Genomic DNA, 25,335 nt, shown 5'->3' on the forward strand with positions numbered 1-25,335 from the left:
GACCACAGTTTCAGTTCCTTTAGGCCTCCGACATGTCCACTCCCAGTCCCACATCCCAGCAGCCTCCTGACTCCCTTGGGTGTCCCGCCTGCTGGTCCCAACCCAGGCGTGGAGCGGGAAGGCCCCTGCCCCCCCAGCAGCACTCTGGCAGAGCTAGCCTCTACCCTCCTGCTCGTCTTCCCAGGGCCCCAGGCCCTTCCTATGGGCGGTGTCTGTGGGCTGGAGCTGAAGGGAGTGAGGCCAGAGAGTCCAGGCTGTGCAGCCTCAGACCTTCTGCTCCCACAGGACATCTTGACCACGCACCCCTTCACCAAGATCTCCAACTGGAGCAGCGGCAACACCTACTTCCACATCACCATTGGGAACCTGGTGCGCGGGAGCAAGCTGCTCTGTGAGACGTCGCTGGTGAGAGCTCCTTTCCAGGCCTGGCGGGCGCCCCTGCCGCACTAAAGCTTCAGCTGCTCTGCAGGCCCTGGAGCAAACATGGGCAGTGCGTGGCTTGGCCTGGGGCCAGGATCAAGTCAGGTTGGGGCCCAGGTCAGGTCATTTTGAGGCTCAGCTTTAGGTCTGGGAGAAGAGTCTTAATCTGGGGCTGAGGAACAGACCCCTCCTGCAGTAACTATTGTTTGAGTGCCTTTAGTACCTGGGGAGTGAGCCTTCAACTCAGAGTTCAACAGTAAAACCGTTAGCAACGAGGCCTCCTGGACTCAATTTCCAAGGCATAGCTTCACTTGTAGCCTTTAGAGTCATTCTTGGAGGCAGGCTTCCAGGATGGGAGGGACCCGCAAGCTAGGCCTTCATGTGGGGTCATACAGCGTGGAACCGTAGGCATCTACCTGGAGGAATCCAGCCCCTCCACTGTGCAGCTGGGGAGACCAAATCCAGAGTGGACGAGAGTTGCCTTGTCCAGGGTGCTGCCTACTGCACTTCTCTGGGAGCTGGGTCTGCATGGGCTGGGCCTGTCCTTCTTTGCACTGTTTATCATCTTGCCACTGTCTCCAGGGCTACAAGATGGATGACCTCCTGACTTCCTATATCAGCCAGATGCTCACGGCCATGAGCAAACAGCGGGGCTCCCGGAGTGGCAAGTGAACAGTGTGGAGGCGGCACTGGCTCTGTGCCTGCGCCTCAGGTGGCAGCTGGGTGAAGACCTTTGCCATCGGGCAGGGAAGCTGGGCCGGCCAGCCACCAGTGACAGCACCAGCTCGGACTCTGGTCCTCCTTCCAGTGAGGTGGCCTTGCTGGGGTGCAGAGCACCTTCCAACACCCCTAAGGCCCGCAGGTAGGATTGGGTCCTGGCTGTGGCCTTCCCGGTTGTAAGAGCCTGTGCTCCGTGCATGCTTCTCTCATCCCAGACCAGCCCGGCCATGCGACCTCCTTTGGCTTTGTGTGCACACTGGGACCAGGAATCAAGAGGACACCCTAGTTCTCCATCCTGGGAGCAACCAGACCAAACCAACCAAATCGAGTACTCTGACACCTAAGGACTGGACTGGTTGAATTCCCGTAAGTCCAGGACCCTCAGCTGGGGTGGAGGAGACGGACCCCTCTCTCTACTGCAGTGTGAGTGCTGAGCCCCTTTCCTGACCACCTCAGGTCATAAAGCACATGTTTCACCTTCTGGCCTGGGAGTGTCTCTAATGGGAGGAGGAGGGACAGAGTCTATGGGGACAGGGCCCTGTTGGCTGTGTAACTTTCTCCTTGGTCTGTGTACAGGGCCAAGCTGGTCTGAGCCTGGGGGTAGGGGTGTCTGAGTCCAAGGTGTGCTTGAAAGAGACTTAAACGACTGGCTGAGACAAGGGCAGATAGCCGAGAAATGCTGGGCTTCGGCCTGGGAGGTGAGGACCTAAGTGTGCGTGGGCAGGAGGTCAAGGAGGGTCTGGCTTCTGAGCCTTCACCAGGGCCAGTGGAGCCAGAGTGGCCCCGGAATCCTGCCAGAAACATCTTGGTTCATCAAGAAATCACTGAGAACGCCACAAACAATGTCTCTTTGGGTTAAATCCCTACATCCAGTGGGTGCCTGTAAAATGCTACTTTGTCACCAGGATGGAACAACCAAGTTTGGCCATGACCTGGGCAGGTCTGGAGCTGGGGGCTTCAGAGCGGGAAGGTGTGATTTGGGGCTGTGGCCAGGATGAGTGCCTAGCGAGGTGACAGGGGAGAATCCCCTTGAAGTGGGTGTGTCTGTGATCTGCCTCGGGGTCCCCCTGATTCTTCAGAAGAGCCAAGTCCTGCTTGCCCTCACACACCCAGGTGTTTAGCGTCTAGGTGCCCAACCGGCCCACAGGGAGTACTATTCCTGTTCTCCGCAGTTGCCTGTGGGAGAGGGAGGGGTTGTGGAAACGCAGGCCCCAAACCATAGCCCAGCCTTCTGGGATGGTCATGTTGCTGTCCTAGACTGTCCTGCCCCCCACCCCGCCTCCCCCCGAGTGGTTGCCTGCCTCCACAGTCAGTCCAGGATAAGCCTGGGCCTGGGGGAAGGTGCTACAGTGGTCTGCCCCTACACCATCATCGTATAGATGGGGATACTGAGGCTCAGATAAATGTGAATAGGTGACGGTCACCTAATGGAACTCAATTCACTGCTTCTACTATTGGGATCCCACACAGAAGGGGCTCCAGCTGCTTGTTCTAAGTTGTAGTTTCCCTTCAAGGAATAAGCATGAACTTATGCCCTCTTTCCATTGGGGAATCAGCCAACAGCAAACTATTAGGAAGTATCCCACTTCACACTAGGTCACAAAGAAGCCTGTGGATAAAATCTTTGCCCCTAACATGCCCCAGCACCTCTCATTTTCTGACCCAGGATGGCATCCCTTTGGCACTCATCCCCTAGTCTTTGTCAGCCTGAGTCATCACAGAAGGGTCCAAAGAATACATACTCCACTTACCTTCTGTCTTCCTGAAAGGTTGTCTTTATTTACATGCTGAAGTTCACCGCCGCCGCTCCATTAGCAGGGCTACTATGAAGGGTTCGGATGAGAAAAACCCCGTATCATCCAGGGAAGAATGCGCTCCAGCTCCAAGGCCACAGCAGTTTTTTTCCTCTTGCGTACACCCTGGAGCTGCATCCTTTCTAGAAAGGCTAGCCTAGACGTTCTCCATCGAGCTTCCAATGCTCTCTGCACTCCCTTCTTGACCATTCCCCACCATCACCACCCTTAGGCACAGAGAGGAAGAATCAGAAGGGGGCAAGATGTGGCTCATTCTTTGAAGAGAGCCCAAAGGAGAAGGACATGTTGGATGTGGTAGAAAACATCATAAAACAGGATTCTTGGGAGTATTCAACAGTGGGAGTCTTTTTGGGTTGTTTTAGGGTGAGGGGTGTCTATGGAGAAAACTGCTGGGTCCTTTGCCTCTGGCACTGCAGTTTGGAGGGTGGCGTCTGTTGGCCTTCTAGGTGAGTGCTGGGGTGGATTCAAAGGCCTTCTCAGTGGGCACTGGTTGTCTAAGGTCATCTGTAGCAGGCTCGGTGGCTTCCTGGACTGACTATGGTTCAATGTCTTTTACCCTGGTTAAACCTGGGGAGGGGCTGCTGGAGGCTCCGGGCTTTCCCCAACTTGGGAAGGAGATGGCCTGGCTGCAGAGTAATCTTCTCCTTTCTCACTTTTTCTCCCTTTGTATCTTATACTTCCAGTATCTGTGGGATAGAAAAGACAAACACGCGGAGTTTTCAAATGTCACCTCTCCAATCCCTGTTGGTCATGTAGTGAAATCCTCGTTATATTTAAAATGTTAGTCCCTCACTTACCATCTCAGGTTCTTTCCCCCTAGTTCTCCCTATCCCAGATTTTGTGCAAACTTTATCATGGTCATGCAATTCAGCATGCCGCTGGAATCGAAGAGTCTATTGTGTGAGGTTCCAACCCCGCCAGGGAAGCCCTCAGAAGACAGAAATTAACATTCTCTTAAAGTTCATGCACTTCACAACCATTGCCTTAAAAAATGAACACAAGAAAAAGAGATAAATAATGAACACTCCTCTATTAGAATAGGAGCTTCTTATGGTCAGAGACTTTGTCTCGCTTGCCACTAGATACAGTGTTGTCACATAGTAAGTACTCAAAAAATAATTTTTATCTAGCTAATAGAAAAAAATAGAAGGTGGAGAGGTCTTCTAGCAATGGAGCTGGGAATTTGACTCTTACCAAAGACAAATTAAAAACTGGATAATATACAAAACCAAGAAAATATCTTAAATGATATAAGAATTTACAATAAGGGAGGAACTGTGTAGCCAAAATCTAGAAGAAAGTGAGAATCCAAAGTGGTAAGCCCAGAACTCGGTTATTTTTTTACCCTGAATGTAATTTCAATCTTGAAGAAATAGCTGCACACATGAACTTTATCTTCTGTCAGGAGAAAGGGGATTTTTTATTGCTCTTGAGTGGAATGTGTAGGTCAACTGGATTTTAGGACAACAAATACCTAGGATATTAGGTTTTCTAATTCATGAATGTGGTGTATTGCTCCATTTATTTGGGTCTTCTCTCAGCAAACATTTGTAGTTTTCAGGTTTTATGTTGTTATAAATGGCATTTAGATTTTTAAATTTTTACCAATTATTCATTGGTAATATAAAGTCTTACAATTAATTTCTCTGTATATTGACCTTATATCCTGAGCGACTACTTAACCCACTTATTATTTTCAATAGGTTTGTTTGTTGTTTGATTCCTTAGAGTTTTTTAATTTAAATAATCATATCTGCAAATCAGAAGTTTTATTTATTCCTTTATAGCTGTCATTTATCTTATTAAACTGGCTATGATCTCCAGCACAATGCTGAATAGAAGTTGTGAGAGTGGATATCCTTGCCTTATTTCTGATCTTACAGGGAAAATATTCATTGCTTCCCCATTAAAAATTATATTGGCAGTAGGTTTATTGTAAATATATTTTCAGGGATTGAGGAAGTTTAATCCCTATTCCTAGTTTGCCCAGACATTTATTATAAAGGGGTGTTGACTTTTGTCAAATATGCTTTTTTAATTTTAATATGGGATTATATTAGTTTTTATATGAAATATCCATCTTGCATTACTGGTATACACCTTACTTTCTCATGATGTATCATCCTGTTTACATTGATTGATTCAATTTGCTAATATTTCATTAAGGATTTTTATGTCTAAGTTTGTAGATGATATTGATCTGTAAATTTTGTTCTGTACTGTCTTTATGAAGTTTTATATGAGGACTTTTCTGGCCTCAAAAATCAGCTGGGAAGTATTCTTTCCTCTTTTTTTTTTTTTTTGAGTTGGTATAATATTAGTGTCATTTATTTATTTATTTTTAGTTAATCCTCACCAGAGGATATTTTTCCCCATTGATTTTTAGAGAGTGGAAGGGAGGGGTGGGGGGGAGACAAACATTGATATGAAAGAGAGACATTGACTGGTTGCTTTCAGCACGAGCCCTGACCAGGGCAGGGGATTGAACCTGCAACCCAGGTACATAACTCGACTGGGAATCAAACTTGTGACCCTTCCGTGTGCAGGCTGGCACTCTAACCACTGAACACCACCGGCCAAGGCTATTAGTATTATTTCTTAAATATTTGAATAACCAGTGAAACTCTTTGGGCCCAAACTTTTCTTTCTGGTGAAGTTTTTGATATATGAATTTGATTTTGATTGTGGGTTATTACAAATTTCTATTTCTTTTTCTGTCAGGTCTGGTAAAATATATTTCCAGGAATTGTTCCCTTCATTTTGGTTGTCAAATTTAATGACATAAAAATGTTCATAATTTTCCTTTTTATGGCTAGGATCTATGGATATATTTTTTTATTCATCATTAATTATATTGGCAACCTCTTTCTCTCCCCCCCTCACACAACTTGCTAAGAGTTTATCAATATTATTAAACTTTTCAAAGGACTAACTTTCCACTGTTTTGCATTTCCTTTGTATCTTTCTGTTTTATCGATTGCTGCTATATTTAGTATTTCCTTTTCTTTACTTAGGAAAAATGTACTCTTCTTTTTATAGATTCTTCAGGTAGAAACTTAATCAGTATTAAACCTTTCTTCCTTCTAACATTTAAATTTTCCTGTAAGTCCTGCTGTTGTATATGCATTATCCTTTACTTAAAAATATATAATATCTACGTTCCCTTGTGATTTACTCCTAAATCAATGGAATGTTTAAAAATACATTAATTTCCAGTATTTAGAGGCTAATCTAGATATTTTATTAATATTTGTTTTTAAGTTTGTTGTGGTCACAGAATACACTGTGTAAAGATCCAAATCTTTTGAAATTTATTTATTGAGACTTGTCATATGGCTTGTCATCTGGTCTATTTTGGTAAATATGCCATGTACATTTGAAAATATCATATATTCTTCCAATTGTTGGGAATTTTGTTTTATGTCAATGTGACTGAAATTGTTGTTCAGATTTCTATAACCCTTCTGATTTTATTTTTGTGTGTGTGATTATTTATTTCAAGTACTGAGAGACTACTTATAAAATCTCCAACTAGGATTTCTCTTTCATTTTTTGTTTCATATGGTTTGAAGCTCTGATATTAAGTGCATACATCATTTTATTTATAATGGCTTCCTGATATACTGACCTTTTCATCATTATGAAATCTTTGTTTCCAGTAATGTTCCATGTTTTGAAGTCTATTTTTTTCTGATATTATTTCTTACTAGAGGCCCAGTGCATGAATTTGTGCATGGATGGGGTCCCTCAGCCTGGTTGACAATCAGGGCCAATCGCCCGATCAGGGTTGGCTGGCCAGGGGGAGGGACCCTGATCAGGGAGGGACCACAGGAAGTTGGCCAGCCACGGGAGGTTGGCTGTGGGAGCGCACTGCCCACCAGGGGGCAGCTCCTGCCTTGAGCGTCTGCCCCCTGATGGTCAGTGCACATCAAAGCAATCGGTCGTTTGGTTGACTGGTCGTAAAGGTTGTTTAGGCTCTTATTTATATAGAAGCAGCTTGTTTGCATGATATATTGTTTGCCCCATCCTTTTACTTTGAATCTATTTGTGACTTTGTTTTTAAGTATTTCTTTTGTAGACCACATATGGTTGGGATTTTCTTTTTTTTCTATTAGACAATCTCTACTTTTGAGTATTTGGTCCATTTATATTTAATGTAATTAATAAAATAGTTGCATTTATGACTACCATGTTTCAACTTATTGTCTATTGTTTTTTTCTGTAATTTTGCTTCCTTTGTTCTCCTTTTTCTGAATCCATCTGCTATGAGATATATTATTGTGCTACCTTTGAAAAAGTAAGCTGCTTAAGTTGTGAGAGGGCCATATGACAAGGACCTGAAGGTGAACTTCAGGAGCTCAGAGAAAAACCCTGTCATCAGTGATCAAGAGAACAGGGACAGTTACAGTCCTACAATTCTAAGGACCTAAATTCTGCCAAAAACCAGTGAGAATGAAAGAGTAATCTTAAGTCTCAGCCAGGCCAATTCCTTTATTTTAGCCTGGTGAGATTCTACACAGAGTACCCAGCTAACCCATGCCTAAATTCCTGGCCATAATAAAATTACTGAAAACCAGTAACAAAAGAAACAATCATAAAAAGCAGTCAGAAGGGGACATCTCTAATATTTTCAACAATAAAGATAAATGTTTTAAAAAGCAGAGGAAAAGGACATATTAGAAGTAGAGGAACAAAGAAAAGAAAATGAAAAACCTATTTTTTTCTTGGAAGACTTTTCATAAGAAACTATATGAGCCCTAGCTGGTTTGGCTCAGTGGATAGAGTGTTGGTCTGTGGACTGAAGGGTCTCAGTTTCAATTCCAGTCAAGGGCATGTACCTCGGCTGCAGACTCCTCCCCAGCCAGGGCCCTAGTCAGGCTCATGCAAGAGGCAGCCAATCAATGTGTTTCTCTCACATAGATGTTTCTGTCTCTCCCTCTCTCTTCCATTCTCTCTAAAATCAATGGAAAAATATAACCAGGGGAGGATTTGAAAAGAAAAAGAAAAAAGAAACTATATAAGACAGAAAACAAAGGACTGAGTTCTTTAGAGTGCTGAAAAAATATATCCTAAAGCTAGAAAGGTGCTGAATATCTTCTGATGGCAACAGCCATACATGCCCATCCTGTTGGTGGCTATGGTGTAAGATGTGACACTGTGCTTAGTATTGGGGGCTCTATTCCCCTCAACCTAGACTGAGGTTTTGGGTTCTATCTAGTCTTACTTGTTCCTTCCAGGATTCTAAACTTGGTCTTGAACCTTCTAGGTTTTTCTTGGAAGTACTCAAACAGCCTTTTGATACCTTTTCTTTCTGCTTAATCAGACAAAATTAGTTTATGCAATAGGCAACTAAAAACTCTTAAACTGAAATACTCAACTTATTTTCTATTCACCCTCTCTCCTTTTCATTTTAACATGAAGGGTGTTGGAAGTTAACTGAGTACTTTTTCTAAGGCATTATAGCCACTTCCTTCATTCAAGGTATACATATCTTCAAATGTTCCTTCAAAACCTCTCCTATCCATGATTCCCTCACCATTTCCATGTTCTTTTCATTTTTTGGCTCAGTTAGTAATGGGCTGAATTGTGTGCCCTCAAATTCACATGTTGAAGCCTTAACCCCAGTGCCTCAAAATCTAAACTATACTTGGCGATAGAGCCTTTAAAGAGTTTATTAAAATAAGGCCATTACGGTGGGCAATAATCCAATCTGCCTGAAGAAGAGGAAATTTGGAGACAAACAGAGGCACTGAAGATGTGTATGCGCATAGAGGAAAGGCTCTGTGAGGTCACAGCAAGAAGGTGGCTATCTGCAAGCCAAGGACAGGGGCTCAGAAGAAACCAAACCTGCTGACACACTGATCTTGAACTAGTCTCCATAAGTGTGAGAAAATAAACTTTTGTTGCTTAAGCCACCAGCCTACGATATTTTATTATGGCAGCCTTAGTTTATTCATGCAACTACTGAAAATCATAAGGTATCTGGAATACAGCCCTCAGACTTAACAGCCAGTAGAGTGATCTTAAGATTCATGTAACTCAGAGTTACTTGAGAATACTCCTCCCCTCAAGAGATTTGGACAATCTTGGTTTGAACCTTCAGTTTCACAGTATAAATGACTTCCATTTAATTTATTCAAATTTCTAAACATATTCTTTCAGAGTCCCTGTGGATCCATTCCTGACTCTAAGTATTGTGTTATTCAATCATCTACCACTGGTGCATAGCATCTCAGGATTTTCACCACCATCCACAAGAAATTAATTCATGATGTTGTGCTGCTTTACTAAAAGTTCCAGGAACTGTGAAAGAAACAGTATCATGTACTGCACAGTCCTCTGCCTTCTAGTTGGTTTTTCCTTTGACATTGAACTGGCTTCCCAAACCAATAACAATGAGATTATCGCCATAACCTTTTGAAAGTTCAATCTAGCTTACCCTTCCCTTACTGGACCTATCTCCCTTCCTCAGCACCTGAATTCTTCTGCTTAATAATATTCTGTTATTCCATCCCCTCTACACAGAAACCGAGCATATTGCTTCCCTGTTTGAAACTCATTTGCCATCTCCTGACTGCTTACATGCAGAGCCCAGACTCTAGTCCAGCACTTCAGGATCTCTGCTGTGCGTCCGCCCCCGCCACCCACCCACCCCGCCCCTCCAACACATTGCCCACAGCCATTCTGGATGTGGGTGTCTGGACCACTGGTGTCAATAGCTATACTTTTGTCTACTTCTTCACTGTTCTCTGTGGGCCAACCCTCTGCTCTCTAGAGCCAACTTCCATTTTTTCAATGATCTTCAGTCCCTCGCAGGGTGCTTGGCACAAAGTGAGAACTCAAGAACTGTGTGCTGAATAAAGATATGAAGAAATAAAAAATACCATGTTCAACATCTTCCTATGGGGTCTCTGCTTAGAGAATGAAGTCCAAAATGAGCCTGATGTCATGGGCCCTCCAGAATCTGTGCCCAGCTACACCTCTCACTTTTCTCTGGTCCCCACCCCTCCATATCTGACTCCCTCAGCACTTGTCAGTGACATGAAAAGCAGACGTCATGTCCTGGGGTAATGGGTAGCAGCAGTGGGGTAGGCCCCCAACTTTACCTGTGTTACTGCTGGTGCGTTCGAAGACTTGTTCTCTTAGGTTCTCTCTCCACCTGGAAGGAAGCAGACTATCCATGAATCTTGGATAACAATATAATAATCCAAAAATAACAATAATCCAAGGTAGTGGCCAAAAATAACAATAACCCAAGGCAGTAGTAAAAAAAGAACAATAATCCAAGGCAGTAGCCAGAAAAGAAACATTATCCAGTAAAATTCTCACTTAAGCAGAGGGTTTGTAGTTTTCCCTTTAAAGGATAACTCACAAGTGAAGAAATGGTGGGCATGATTAGGTCTACACAACCATGGTCTCCTTTAGCTAAAATTCTTCTAGTTGGTGTTTCCTTTCCCACCTAGAAACTTGTAACCATGTAGCATTATCCCTGCACGGATTCTGACATGTCATTTTCTTAGATAAAGATTTATGACCTAGAGAAGGACAATGATGTTCCCAGGGTCACCCTGCAACTAAGGGGCAAATCCAGGGCTAAAACCCAGGCTTCTAGGTTTGTGAACTTGCTGTTTACACAGCGTCCTGCTATGTCCAGTTTTGTGGAAGGTGGGAAGATGGAGGCACTTGTTCTTGACAACCTTCAGCTCCCGTCCTCTCCCAAAATCCCCACTGAATCTGTGGTCACTGAGCATCAGTGACAGTCCTTATCCTTAGAATATTGTCTTGTGCAGAGGAGGTGGAAGGAGTGTGACGAGCTGCAGGCAGTATGAAAAGAAATGAAGGGTTCAGATTACTAACCCTGTCTTCCTGAGAACTTGCCATGAGGAATGGATTATAGGAAGGGTGTTTAACTGTTTTTTCTCAACTTCTCAAAGGAACCACTTGTACTTTTATTTTGGGAAAAATTCATTTAAAATCACAAACATATGCTTACCAATGAAAATAAAATATGGTGAAAATGAAAACTGCAGAAATACAATCCAGGAGAACCCACAGCAACACATAGGACTTTGGTGTCTGCAAAGTAGAAAACAAACTACAGTTCATGAACTGTTGGAAGGGATTTTAGACCAGATGGGCCAAATCCCTCACTCTGCTGCCAGGGCTGGGGGAGTGGAGGGGAACAAACCAGGCGGAGGAAGCTGTCTGATGAGATCTCACACACAGAGAATACCTGCTGCTCTCCTAACAATCACCCTTCCAAGCGGAGAGGGGCTCTACGAGGGATGAAACTACACACTCTTCATTTCCCTGAATGCTTAACACAGAGGCCTGAGGGAGTCCCAGAGAAATCACATGGCAAGTCTGCTCTGGACCCAGGACCACAGCCCAAGTTCTGGAGTCCCAGCTCTCTGTGTTTCCATGGCTCGGCTTCCCAAGCCTGGCTGTGCATCCAAATCCACCTGCGCAGCTTTCAATAGTACAGGTTCCTGGGTCTCTCTACAGACCTCAGGAATTAGAACTCCTGCATTTTTAACAACGTCCCAGGTGATACTGAAGCACCTCATCTGTGAGCCAGCAGTTCTATATCATGATGCTTCAAGTAAGTAGGTTGAAATTATAATTCTCCCTTACCTAACATGTCCCCTGCTCCACACTCCTTGCCTGAATCACCACATCCCAGAGCTCCAGCTCCTAGGGCCTCTTGTGTGAGTTTTCTAATTTCCAGGTTTGATCCTCCCTTTCTTCCTCTACTGCTCCCCCTCCAATTTTACTTCATGCTACTGGGGCTGGCGTTTTTTATTCTTTCTTAGGCCATTCCCCACCCTATCTCAAGGTTTTTCCTTGGATTGAAGAATCCTATATAATAAAGAGGTAATATGCAAATTGACCATCACTCCAACACACAAGATGGCCACCCCCATGTGGTCAAAGATGGCCACCACAAGATGGCCAGCAGGGGAGGGAAGTTGTGGGAAATCAGGCCTGCAGGGAAGGGAAGTCAGGGGTGACTGGGCCAGTTGGGGAGGGCAGTTGGGAGCGACCAGGACAGCAGGGGAGGGCAGGTAGGGGCAATAGGGCCGGCAGGGGAGCAGTTAGGGGATGATCAGGCTGGCAGGCAGAAGCAGTTAGGGGCAATCAGGCAGGCAGGCGAGCAGTTGGGAGCCAGCAGTCCTGGATTGTGAGAGGGATGTCCGACTGCCTAAGTGGGCAGTCGGAAATCCCTTGAGGGGTCCCAGATTGGAGAGGGTGCAGGCTGGGCTGAGGGATACACACACACACACAGACACACCCCTGCCCCCATGCATGAATTTCATGCACCAGGCCTCTAGTGATATTAATAAAAACACTAATGATCATGATAATAATAAGAACAACTAACAATTAATGAACACTTACAGGAGCTAAAGAAGTGTTCTAAGCACTTTAAGGGTATTTTCACATCTAATGTTCACAACAGCCCTACTAGACAGGTGTAGTAGGAGCTCTTAACTAACTTCCACTAAATTGGGGCTCTTAACACCTTCTGGGAACCAGACTGACGGATGTATTGGCCCAGGATGCCCACCCCATGAGCATCACCAAGCAAAACCAAGAATAAGCTGTTCTTTTGCCTCAAATGGCTTAGAACAGTTGTATTTATTGTTTTAATTGTGCAGTATAATAAAATTTTACTTAAATTTGTAAAATCTGAGTGAAAATAAAAGTATACAATGTGACTTTGCTATTCCTCCCCAAAAAAAGGTGAAGTCTGTTTCTGCCCTCATCCACCTTGAATCTGGACTTGACCATGTGATTTTCTTTGGCCAATAGAACATTTCCAAGTTCACAGTAGGATCTGTGTGATAGAAGGGAGAAACCCACACCTCCAAAATCATAGATGTCTCTGCTCTTAAGTCACTCCCCAGGCAACTACACAGTGGGCAATATACAGGTAGGGTAGGGGACATAAAATCCTGTTATACCAGCATTGGAAGAACAACCTGGAAGTCAGCTCACCATGGAGTAGTCCGGGTAAGTTATCTGCCTCAGGAGCACAATGTCGTCTGTGGTCACCGAGTTAATCTTGGAACACCAGGCCAGTGAGAAGACCCAAGGCTCATTGACGATATATAAGTTGATAATGAAGTTAGCTGCTTTATAATCACTGGAACAAAAACAGAATCCATAGGAGATTTAGATTTAATCTTCCCCTCATCATCTAAAAAGGGAAAAGCTACCAGGCTTGTGAAAGGCTGCTGCTTAAATCACCAGAAGCAGCTGGTCCTGAAACAACTTAAGATATGGCATGCAGAATGGGTTCCTGTAGGAATGAGATAAGGGAATGGATTTGATACCTCTACTACTGCACCAACAGTGGTATGTTAGTAAAATGGATGGCCTAAGGCAGTGGTCGGCAAACCGCGGCTCGCAAGCCATATGCGGCTCTTTGGCCCCTTGAGTGTGGCTCTTCCACAAAATACCACGTGCGGGCACGCATGTACAATGTGATTGAAACTTTGTGGCCCATGCGCAGAAGTCAGTTTTCGGTCTGGGCGAGTCTATTTTGAAGAAGTGGCGTTAGAAGAAGTGGGGGGTGTCGGTCGGTGGGTTGGGCGACGGGATATGCGGCACGGGGAAGGCACGCGATTCATGCACAAGTTGAGGATGGGAGAGTTGGAAGGGGGTGCCCTCAGCGAACGTACCAATCAGATTGAGGATGTTTTTAGCAAAGGCCAGCTTAGGAGTACCCTAATTAAGTTAATAACAATGTACCTACCTATATAGTTTAAGTTTAAAAAATTTGGCTCTCAAAAGGAATTTCAATCATTGTACTGTTGATACTTGGCTCTGTTGACTAATGAGTTTGCCGACCACTGGCCTAAGGGATAGCAAAGAAAGAAAAAAGTCCTATTTGTAGTATTTGCTAATTTCTATCGTGTAAATACTCCAACCATAGCCAATTTCAAACTATCACTGGTAAAAACAGGTTTACATAGTTTCTGAATATTTAATAATAGGCTCCCAAAAGCTGATATTAGTCAGTTCCAGCACACTATTGGGTACCACCCTTTATTCTACCTGTTCTCTTATGGGTCTTCTTTACTTGAGTGTAAGAAAATTAAAGGCAGAGACAATATCTTATTCATCTTTGTGTATCCAGGACCTAGCTAGCATAAGACTTGCCTTCATAAATAGTAGTTGAAGGAATGAATAAATGAATTCCAATTTGGTTAATATTTACCTTTTGAATATAAAGATTTTTTATAAACATTGAATAGAGGGAATGAAACCCAATTTTCCCCAGTACACTAAATGCCTATAGATACTTGTGTACAGTCTCCAGAAATAGGAAGAAAATAACTAGAGGACTATCTAGTGATTCTAATCAGGTAGTCATTTTCAGGGATTAAACTTCTCAGAAAATACACCATGTATAGCATATTGAAAACAACTCCATACAGCCTGGGTCTGAATCTCACCTCTGTCATATATATCAGCTTGGCAAGTTCTGTAAAATAAAAACAATACCACCAGCTTTGCAGGAATGTTGTCAATTATTACCCAATATGTGTCTAAGACAATTCTACATATCACCTAAAAATAAATAAAAAATAGAAGAAAATAGTAGTTAAAAGCTACCTTTTCGTTTTTTTTGAAACCGACACACAAAAACCAATCACATTTTCATTTGGTAATAATGAATGGATAGAAACTAAAATTAAAAACACAGTACCATTAACAATCACTCCAAATAAAATTAAATAATTAGCTATCTTAACAAAGTGCTGGATCTATAAGCTGAAAATTACAAAATATTAATGAAAGTAATCAAAGCATATTTAAATAAATGGAGAGACATATGTATTCATGGACTGAAATAAAGATGTCAATTCTCCTCAAATTGATCCACTGGCTTAATGCAATTTCCATCAAAATCCCAACAAGGTTTTTTGTACAATTTGGCCAGCTGATTCTGAAATTTATATGTAAAGGCACAACATCCAAGTAGCTAAAACAATCTTGAAAAGGAAGATAATAAATTGAAAGAGAATCACTCTACCCAATATTAAAGGTTGCTATACAGCTATAGTAATCAAGACAGTATGGTATTAGAGAAGGGATGAACACATAGTTCAGTGGAACATAATTTAATACCCAGAAATAGACCCACACAAATATGCCCAAATGATTTTTGATAAAGGTGAAAAAGTAATTCAATGAAATAATGAGGGGTTTTTTAAATGGTGCTAGAGCAATTGGACAATCATAGGCAGAAAGAAAGAAGAACCTGGACCTAATCACAGAATTTATATAAAAATAAACTCACAGGTTTAAATATATAAAAACTAGAGGCCCAGTGCATAAAAATTTGTGCACTCGGGGGAGTCCCTCAGCCCAGCCTGTGCCCTCTCTCAGTCTGGGACCCCACAGGGGATGTCCACCTGCTGGCTTAGGCCCGCTCCCCAGGGGATCAGGCCTAAGCTGGCAGTCAGACATCCCTCTGGCAGCCCGGGAGCCCTTGGAAGTCCACTTGCCAGTGGGGAGCAGGCCTAAGCTGCCGTCGAACATCGTTAGCACTGCTGAGGAGGCAGAAAAGGCTCCTGCCATCACCACTGTACTGACAGCCGTCAGCCTGGCTTGTGGCTGAACAGAGCTCTCCCTGTGGGAGTGCACTGACCACCAGGGGGCAGCTCTTGCATCGAGCGTCTGCCCCCTGGTGGTCAGTGTGTGTCATAGTGACCAGTCATTCCTAGTTGTTCTGCTGTTAGGGTCAATTTGCATATTACCCTTTTATTATATAGGATAGAGGCCTGATGCACAGGTGGGGGCCGGCTGGTTTGCCCTGAAGGGTGTCCTGGATCAGGGTGGGGGTCCCCCACTGGGGTGCCTGGCCAGCCTGGGTGAGGGACTGATGGCTATTTGTAGGCTGGCCACGCCCCCCAGTGACCCAAGCTCCCAGCCTCTCCTTTTTTTCTTTTTTTCAGCACCTCCTTGAGCGGAAGCCAGGGCAAGCTGGTATCTGGGATTTATTTATCTTCTATAATTGAAACTTTATAGCCTTGAGTGGAGCCAAGGGCCAGCCATGGCAGGCGGGATGCTTGGCTTCCTCCATCACTGGGGGCAGCCCAAGCCTTCTGCTTGCTCCAGCTCCATGGCCACCACCATCTTAGTTGGGCTAATTTGCATACTTGCTCCTGATTGGCTGTTGGGTGTGTCTTGTGAGTGCAGTGGAGTGGCAGAGTGATGGTTAATTTGCATCTTTCTCTTTTATTAGTGTAGCTATAAAACTTTCAGGAAAAATAATAGGAGAAAATCTTTGATATCTAAGGGCTAGATGAACAGTTCTCAGACTTGACACTTAAAACAGTGATCCATAAAAGGGAAAAATGATATTGCACCTCATCAAAATTAAAAATGTTTTGCTCAGTTGAAAATCCTGTTGCAAGGATCTCAGAATAGCCATAGACTTGGGCAAAAAATTTGCAAACCACATATCCAACAAAGGACTAGTATCTATAATATATAAAAGAACTCTCAAAGGTAAAAACAAAACAAAAATCAAGCAATCAATTAGAGAAGATATGAAGAGACAGAAGAGAATATACCAGTTGTGAATAGGCACATGGTAAGAAGTTTATTAACCATCAGAGAACAAAAATTAAATCACAATGAGTACACACATCACTACACACCTATCAGAGAGGCTACATTAAAAAGTAGTGGTAATGCCAAATATTAGCAAGGCTACAGAGACACAGGAGCATCAGATATTGCTGGTAGGAATGTAAAATGATAGCCCCTTTAAAAAAGTTTGAGTTTCTTTTAAAACTAAAGAATTACCATACCCCTGAAATTATATTCTTGGGCATTTATCCATGGAAATAAAAACTTGTGTACACAGGAAGGGATTCTGAGAAGATGGCAGGGAAGGAAGCACCAGGAATCTGTCTCCCCACCTAACAACAGCTATGTTGGCAGAATCTGGAATGTGTGGTCTATTGAAGGCTTGCATCTTCCAGAGGAAGAGTTGGATGGTAAGTTATCATTAACTTTGATTAATTTAACCACTTAGCTCATTGGCAGTTATCCATCCCCCATACCCTGGCCCAGTGGTCGGCAAACTGCGGCTCGTGAGCCACATGCAGCTCTTTGGCCCCTTGAGTGTGGCTCTTCCACAAAATACCGACTTCTGTGCATGGGCCAAGAAGTTTCAATCGCACTGTACGTGCACGCCTGCATGTGGTATTTTGTGGAAGAGCCACACTCAAGGGGCCAAAGAGCTGCATGTGGCTAAGAGCCGCAGTTTGCCAACCACGGCACCTAGCCTCATGGCAGACAGCTATGTACAAGTTCCCGCAGCAGCCAAGGAGAGCAGGTCTGTGATATGATCACTGACTGATGCTTCTGATGAGAGAGGTGTGACAAAGAGGAGAGAAGCCCTAGTTGTTGCACCTCCCTCCACTGTTGCAAACCTTTCCCCTTCCAGCTGAGGTGATTTTCAGGGGATTTACAGGACCAGTGATCTTTCTTTCCCACCTTTCATTTTTCTCTTTTTTCTAGTTTTGGAACCCAGATATTAAATACTAGGGCATTCAAAAGCAACTGCATAGTTAGGGAAAATTAGAAAGTGACTGTGTATGTCCAGAGAAAGGCATAGAAGATACCTGAGAAGACTTTAAGTTTATACCTCAGGCTGATCCTTGGCACAGACAACCGATCAACAAACAAATGTATACATAACAAAAAACAGCAAACCCTGAGGAAGGGGGAAAATCTGGAGTTACCAGATTATTAGATTCAAATGTCCTATTAAAAAAAATCACAAACATACAAAGAAACAAGAACGTGTGGTCCAGTGGTTGAGCATCGACCTATGAACCAGAAGGTCTCGGTTCGATTCCTGGTCAGGGCACATGCCTGGATTGTGGGCTCCATCCCCAGTGTGGGGTGTTCAGGAGACAGCCAATCAATGATTCTCTCTCATCATTGATGTTTCTATCTCTCTCCCTCTCCCTTCCTCTCTGAAATCAATAAAAATATATTAAATAAAAAGAAAATAAAGTAGGGAGTAGGGTCTATTCAAGGGGAAAAAAATCAGTAGAAACTGTCCCTAAAAAGACATGATGGCAGATATAGTAGACAATGGTTTTAAAACAACCACCTTAAAGATAGTTAAAGAACTAAAGAAGATGTGGATAAAGTAAAAAAAAAAGATAAACAAAATGAAAATATTAATAAAAGGGCAAAAAAACCCTAAAAATAAACCAAAAACAAAATCTGGAGCTGAAAATACAGTAATTGAAATGAAAACCTGACTATTAGCATTCAAAGGCAAATATGAGCAGTCAGAATAAAGAATCACTGTATTTTATGACAGGACAATAGAAGTTAATGAGACTGGAAAAAAAGATTATAGAAAAGTTAGCAGAGTCTGCAAGATCTGTTGTACACCATTAAATGAACCAATACATGAATTGTTACAATCTCTGAAGGAGAAGAGAGAAAGGAACAGAGAAAATATCTGAAGACATAATGACTGAAAACTTCCTAAGTTTGATGAAAGACATGAATATAAACCAGCCGTGGGCAAACTACGGCCCGGATCTGGCCCGTTTGAAATGAATAAAACTAAAAAAAAAAAAAGACCGTACCCTTTTATGGAATGATGTTTACTTTGAATTTATATTAGTTCAATTTATATTAGTTCACATAAACACTCCATCCATGCTTTTGTTCCGGCCCTCCAGTCCAGTTTAAGAACCCATTGTGGCCCTCGAGTCAAAAAGTTTGCCCGCCCCTGATATAAACATTGAAGAAGTTCAATGAATTCCAACTAAGTTGAATTCAAAGAGACCCACATGGAGACACATTTTAAACAAATTTTCAAAGAGAGAATTTTAAAAGCACTAATAGAGAAGTGACCTGTCACATACAAGGGGTCCACAATAAATATCCGATCATAAACTTTGAAGGCCAGAAGGCAGTGTACCCATATATTCAGTGTTTTAAAAAAACACCTGTCAACCAAGAATCCTATATCCAGTAAAACTGTTCTTCAAAACTGAGGGGAAACTTGATAAATTCTTAAGATAGACTAAAGCTGAGAACACTAGATCCTACTTCATGGACACTAGGTCTGCCCTACAAGAAAAGATCAAGGGAGTCCTGCAAGGTGAAATGAAAAAGACAATAGATAGTTATTGCTTTGTATCATTTGCTAAAAAGGGTTACACAAGAGAACTATGAACAATTGTTCCCAACAAATTGGATAACCTAGATGAAATGGACAAAATCCTAGAAACACAAAATCTACCAAGACTGAATCCTGAATAACTGGAAAACATGAAAACCTATTAAGTAAAGAGACTGAATCATTAACCAAAGTCTTCCCCAAAACAGAAGTCTTAGAACTGATGACTTCACTGGTGAATTCCACCTAACATTTAAAGAGGGACTAGTAATAACCCATTAGGATTGCTACGTCAAAAAAACAAACCAACGAGAATGTAAAGGATGTGGAAAAATTGGAACCCTTGCGCATGGTTGGTACAGCAGTTGTGGGAAACAACATGTCAGTTCCTCAAACAAGTCTACTTCTGGGTATATAGGCATGTCTTAGAGATTCTGTAGATTCACATCCAAACCACCACAAATAAGTGAAGATCTCAACAAAGCAAGTTACACGTATTTTTGGTTTCCAAGTGCACATAAAAGTTATGTTTACATCATACTGTAGTTTTTTAAGAGTGCAACAGCATTATGCCTAATATAATAAATACACACCTTGATTAAAAAATACTTTACTGCTTAGTCCTAGCTGGTTTGGCTCAGTGGATAGAGTGTCGGCCTGCAGACTGAAGGGTCCCGAAAGTGATTCCAGTCAAGGGCACATGCCCAGGTTGCTAGATCCTCAATAGGGGGCATATAGGAGGCAGCCTATCAATGATTCTTTCTCATCAATGATGCTTCTCTCTCTTTCTCTCCCTCTCCCTTCCTGTCTGAAATCAATAAAAAATATATTTAAAGGTAAATAAATAAATAAATAATTTTTACTGCTTAAAAAACTCTGACCATCATCTAAGCTTTCACCAGGTTGAAATATTTCACTGGTGGATGGTCTTGCTTTGATGTTGATGGCTGCTGATTGATCAGGGCGGTGTTTCCTGAAGGTTGGGGTGGCTGGCAATTTCTTAAAATAAGACAACAATGAAGTTAGCCCCACAATTGACTCTTCCTTTCACAAATGATTTCTCTGTAGCATGCAATACTATTTGATAGCATTTTACTCACAGTGAAAGTTCTTTTAAAATTGTAGTCAATCCTCTCAAGCTCTGCCTCCACTTTATTAACTAAGTTTATGTAATTTTTTTGTTTACTTGTTTATTTGAGCCAAACTGTCGACAACTGCCAGGAAACAAAATCCCAAGGCACTGAGATAATGCTCCCAAGTTTATGTAATTTTATATATCCTTGCTTGTCATTTCAACAATATTCACAGCATATTCAGCAGGAATAGATTTCATCTCTAGAAAACACTTTGGTCATCTGTAAGAAATAACTCCTCATCTGTTAAAGTTTTATGAGATTACAGCAATTTAGTCACATATTCAGGCTCCACTTCTAATTATAATTTTCTTTCTATTTTTACCACATCTGCAGTTACTTCTTCCACTGAAGTCTTGAACCCCTCCAAGTCATCTATGAGAATTAGAATCAACATTCCAGTCTCCTGTTAATGTTGATATTTTTACCTCGTCCTATGAATCACAGAAGTTCTGAATCTAGAATAGTAGCTCCTTTACAGAAGGTTTTCAATTTACTTTGCCCAAATCCATAAGAGGAATCACTAGTTACGACAGCTAGAGCCTCATGAAATTTATTTCTTACAATAAGACTTAAAGGTCAAAATTACTCCTTGATACATGGACTAAAGAATGGATGTTGTGTTAGCAGCATGAAAACAACATTAATCTCATTGTACATCTCCATCACAGCTCTTGGGTGATCAGATGCATTGTCAATGAGCAGTAATATTTTGAAAGGGATCTTTTGTGCTGAGCAGATCTTAACAGTAGGCTTAAAATATTCAGTAAACCATATTGTAAACAGATGTGCTGTTATCCAGCTTTGTTGTTCCATTTATAGGGCACAGGCAGAGTATATTTAGCACAATTCTTAAGGGCCATAGGATTTTCAGAATGGTAAATGAGTATTGGCTTCAACTTAAAGTCACCAGGGCATTAGTTCCTAACTCTGAAGCTTTGAGACCAGGCATTGAGTTCTCCTTCCTAGCTTTGAAAATCCTGGATGGCATTTTATTCCAATATAAAGCTGTTCCATCTACACTAAAAATCTGCAAATCTGTTGTTTAGTGTAATCACCTTTATTATCTCAGCTAGATCTTCTGGATAACTTGGTATAGCTTCTACATCAACACTTGCTGCTTCACTTTGCACTTTTATGTTATGGAGATGGTTTCTTTCCTTAAATCTTATGAACCAACCTCTGCTAACTTCCAACTTTTCTTTTGCTGTCTTCTCACCTTTTTCAGCCTTCAAAGGACTAAACATCATCCTTGTTCTGGATTAGGCATTGTTTAAAGAACTGTTGTGGCTAAATTGATCTTCTATCCAGAACACTAAAAATTTCTCCATATCAATAATAAGGGTGTTTTGCTTTCTTAACCTTTGTGTGTTCATTTTTCCTTCAAGAACGTTTCTTTTGCATTTAAACTTAGCTGTTTGGCACAAGAGGCCTATCTTGGCTTTCAACACATCTTCCTGACGAAGCTTAATCACTTCTAGCTTTTGATTTAAAGTGAGAGACATCTGATTCTTCCTTTCACTTGAACATTTAGAGGCTATGATAGGATTAATAATGGACCAAACATTCCCATTAAAGGCAGAGATTGACTGACTAAATATAAAAGAACCAATAACATTCTTTTTACAAGAGATGAATGGACTTTAAAGATGCAAAGCAGTTGAAAGATAAATGACAGTAAAAATAAGTATAATACCAATGCTAATTATAAGAAAGCTAGTGTGGTAACGTTAATAAACGAAAAAGTAATCTTTAAATAAGAATTATTAGCAGACATAATGGACATTTCATAATGAAAGAGTCAATTCACCAAGAAGACCTAACAATTCTAAATGCATATGCACCCTAATAAAAGGGTTTTAAAACATAAGAACAACAACAGAGCTTGAGAGAGAGATACACAAATCAAAAATCATAGTTGGATACATTAACACTCCTTTCTCAGTAACTGACAGATGAGGCATAAGTAGTCATTCACTTCTCTCTGACTGGTGAGTTTGCTCCTAGAAGAAAAAGGCAGAAGACTTGATCTAATCTTCTTGTCAACATAATAACGACATCTTTTGTAAATATAATAATGACATTTACTAGGAAGAGAAATATATCTATATATATATATAGATATAAATGTATTTCAGAGAGGAAGGGTGAGGGAGAGATAGAAACATCAATAATGAGAGAGAATCATCCATTGATTGCCTCCTGTATGCCCCCTACTGGGCATCAATCCCACAACCTAGGCATGTGCCCTGACCAGGAATCGAACTGTCGACCTCCTAGTTCATAGGTAGACCCTCAACCTCTGAGTCCACCACCTGGGCAGGAAGCAAAGCTTTATATATAGAAAATATTAGTTAAAGGATGCTCCTTGTTAAGTATTTCTGTATTATATACTAGAGGCCCAGTGCATGAAATTCATGCACAGAGAGGGTCTCTAGGCCTTACCTGTGGTCAGGACTGATCTTTCCTGGCTGCCAGCAGCCAGGCCCGCCCCTACCGCCACTGCCACTGGTCACCCTCTGTGTATGGGGTGACCGGTAGGGTGATTGGGGCCCTGGAGCCACCAGGGTCCACCACCACCCACCCCCGGTTCCCAGTTCCTCATTGGGCGATCAGAGCCTATTGGCCAGGGGGGAGAGACTAAGAGATTGGCCAGCAGGCCCCAAGTGATGATCAGGGCCTGTGGGTTGGGGGCAGCTCCTGCATTGGTGGTCAGTGTGTATTAGCCGACTGGTCATTCCGCCGTTGGGTTGATTTGCATATTACGCTTCTATATATATAGATTTTGTAAGTAAATACAGAATGTAGATTTATGAGGCATGGGTCCCTGGAGTCGGTCACATAAGCTATACCACTCCCTGGGAGTATTAATGGAGATGTTTTATAACTCAAATGCGCCTCTTCTATGTGAAATATTCTGTGGACCTTAGAGTATGTATATATCCAATAAAGGAAGATAGCAGTGGAGCTGGAGTCAATGTCTCTGACTTCTTGTCTGAGCTTCTTCACTGCCCCTTATCTTTGAGATTAATAAGAAAGATTGAGAGTAGGCAAGTTCTCTGATATTTGTCAGTTTGACCTGCAACTTAAGCCCTTGTGTTAACATAATAGAAAAAAGAAACAAGGAAAAATTCACTATGAAATGTTTGAGAAGACTCAACCAACTTAAACTAATTGACATTTATAGAATACTACATCCAGCAACTGAAGAGGGCACATTATTTTAGATAGTCATGAGAAATTCAGCAAGATAAATGATAAAATGGGCCATAAAACAAGTTTATACATTAAAAAGTACTGAAATCATACATTTATTCTCTTATCACAATGGATTTAAATTAAAAATCAAGAGGAACACAACATTTTTTAAAAAGTTAACACACTTCTAAATAATCTATGAGTAAGATGAGAATTTAAAATATTTTAAACTGAATTATAATAAAGACAATATATCAAAATTATTTGTGGGGTGCTATTAAAGCACTGTTTACAGGGAAATTTATAGCTTTAAGTGGTTACATTTGAACAGGAGATCTAAAATCAATCACCTAATTTTTTATGTAGGTAAAGAAGCTAATAAAAGAAAAGCAAATTAAACCTAAAGTAAATCAAAGAGAGATAACAATAAAGGTAAGAGTAGAAATCAATAAACAGGAAAACAAACATGCAAGAAAAAACTAACAAAGCCAAAATTTGGTGTTTTGAAATGATAAATAAAATTCATAACCCCCTAGCAAGATTGTCCAAGAAAAAGAGGGAAAGTAAACATTTCCAATATCAAAATTAGAGGTGATAGTTAGTTGTACATGCTGTGAATGTGCTAATGTCACTAAACTGTTCACTTTAAAATAGTTACTTTTATGAAATATCACCTTAATAAATTAGCTTTTAAAATTAAAAAAAAAACACTTAAAAATCCCACATCAGAAATAAAACAGAGGGCATCTCTATACATATTAATATACTTTTGGTTATAATAATGTATTTAAACCAATCTGTCAAAATGGCAAGGTCACCATGTCATGTTACAATGATCTGAGAGACTAGAAACTGAGCACTGATTAGAGAGAATGTATTGACAATGTGATCATAATCCCAAATATCCTGGTCATAAATATTATACAAATACCAGTAACTGGAAGTACAACTGCTTAATTTCTTAAAATCTAGTGGTCCTTGAGGGGGATGTCTTGAAATAAAGCCCAACTCATGAATTTATTATCATCAGCTTTTTGTTACAGCTATATAGAAAAAGCCCCTATTTTTCCTACTAGAATATATGCTTTCCTTAAGGCAAAAGATGATGCCTTGCTTATGTTAACTTTTCAGAATAGGAGTCAGTATATGACCCCTCTTAATTCAGATGCCAATTGAAACTGTACTCATGTAACTATGGCCAGTGTATAAATTTAAAGGCACAGTGGTCAAATAATTTGGACTCTGGAATCTGCCAGACCTATATTTACTCAGTTTGGTCCCCTACTGACCAACTGTATGAACTTTCCTCTTTAGAGGCAAGTTTCCTCACTTGCAAAATGGGGATCAAGATAATTTCCAGGACACAGCATGTAAGGATGGTAAAGATAAAGGTAGAAGCTAACAGTAATTGTGTTCTTACATTTGCCCAGCATTTTGCCATGTGCATAATAAGAATTCTCATTTAATAATTTAACAATTCAAACAGGTTACTGTTATTCTCAATTTACAAATGAGAAAACTGATAATTAGAAACTTGTCCAAAGTCCTATGATGAATAGGTTAGGATTTGAAAACAAGCCTGTGGTTTACCAACCACAGAACTTGAACATAATAAATGCTCAATAAATAGAATCTATTAAAATTCTTTCTCAACTACTAAATTAATCTAAATTATGATTAGAAGAAAAGCAAAGGGGGCTAGAGCCATTTTCTCTTTTAAAAAAGTTAAAATTAGCCCTAGCTGGTTTGGCTCAGTGGGTAGAGCATCAGCCTGTGGGCTGAAGGGTCCCTGGTTCAATTCCAGTCAAAGGCACGTACCTCAGGTTGCAGCCTCCTCCCTGGTCTTGGTGCGTGCAGGAGGCAACCAATCAGTGTG

At 41.4% G+C, this 25,335-nt stretch overlaps 2 protein-coding genes across 2 annotated transcripts in view; one reads left to right on the top strand and one right to left on the bottom strand.

Moving 5' to 3' along the window:
* MYO7A (myosin VIIA) overlaps positions 1 to 1,254 on the top strand; it is a 104,896-nt gene extending 103,642 nt beyond the window's left edge. The window contains exons 48-49 of the mRNA XM_015563974.1: positions 286 to 405; positions 1,003 to 1,254. Coding sequence (XP_015419460.1) covers positions 286 to 405; positions 1,003 to 1,092 — 210 coding nt within the window. The 3' untranslated portion in view covers positions 1,093 to 1,254. The remainder of the gene's footprint in view (positions 1 to 285; positions 406 to 1,002) is intronic.
* A 1,836-nt stretch (positions 1,255 to 3,090) lies between these two features.
* The window catches only part of GDPD4 (glycerophosphodiester phosphodiesterase domain containing 4), an 81,005-nt gene continuing 58,760 nt past the window's right edge, over positions 3,091 to 25,335 (bottom strand). Inside the window, 3 exon segments of the mRNA XM_015563975.1 lie at positions 3,091 to 3,160; positions 10,948 to 11,063; positions 12,954 to 13,101. Coding sequence (XP_015419461.1) covers positions 3,091 to 3,160; positions 10,948 to 11,063; positions 12,954 to 13,101 — 334 coding nt within the window.

The sequence above is a fragment of the Myotis davidii genome, unplaced genomic scaffold (assembly GCF_000327345.1).
Source record: "Myotis davidii unplaced genomic scaffold, ASM32734v1 scaffold139, whole genome shotgun sequence".
Lineage (NCBI taxonomy): Eukaryota > Metazoa > Chordata > Mammalia > Chiroptera > Vespertilionidae > Myotis > Myotis davidii.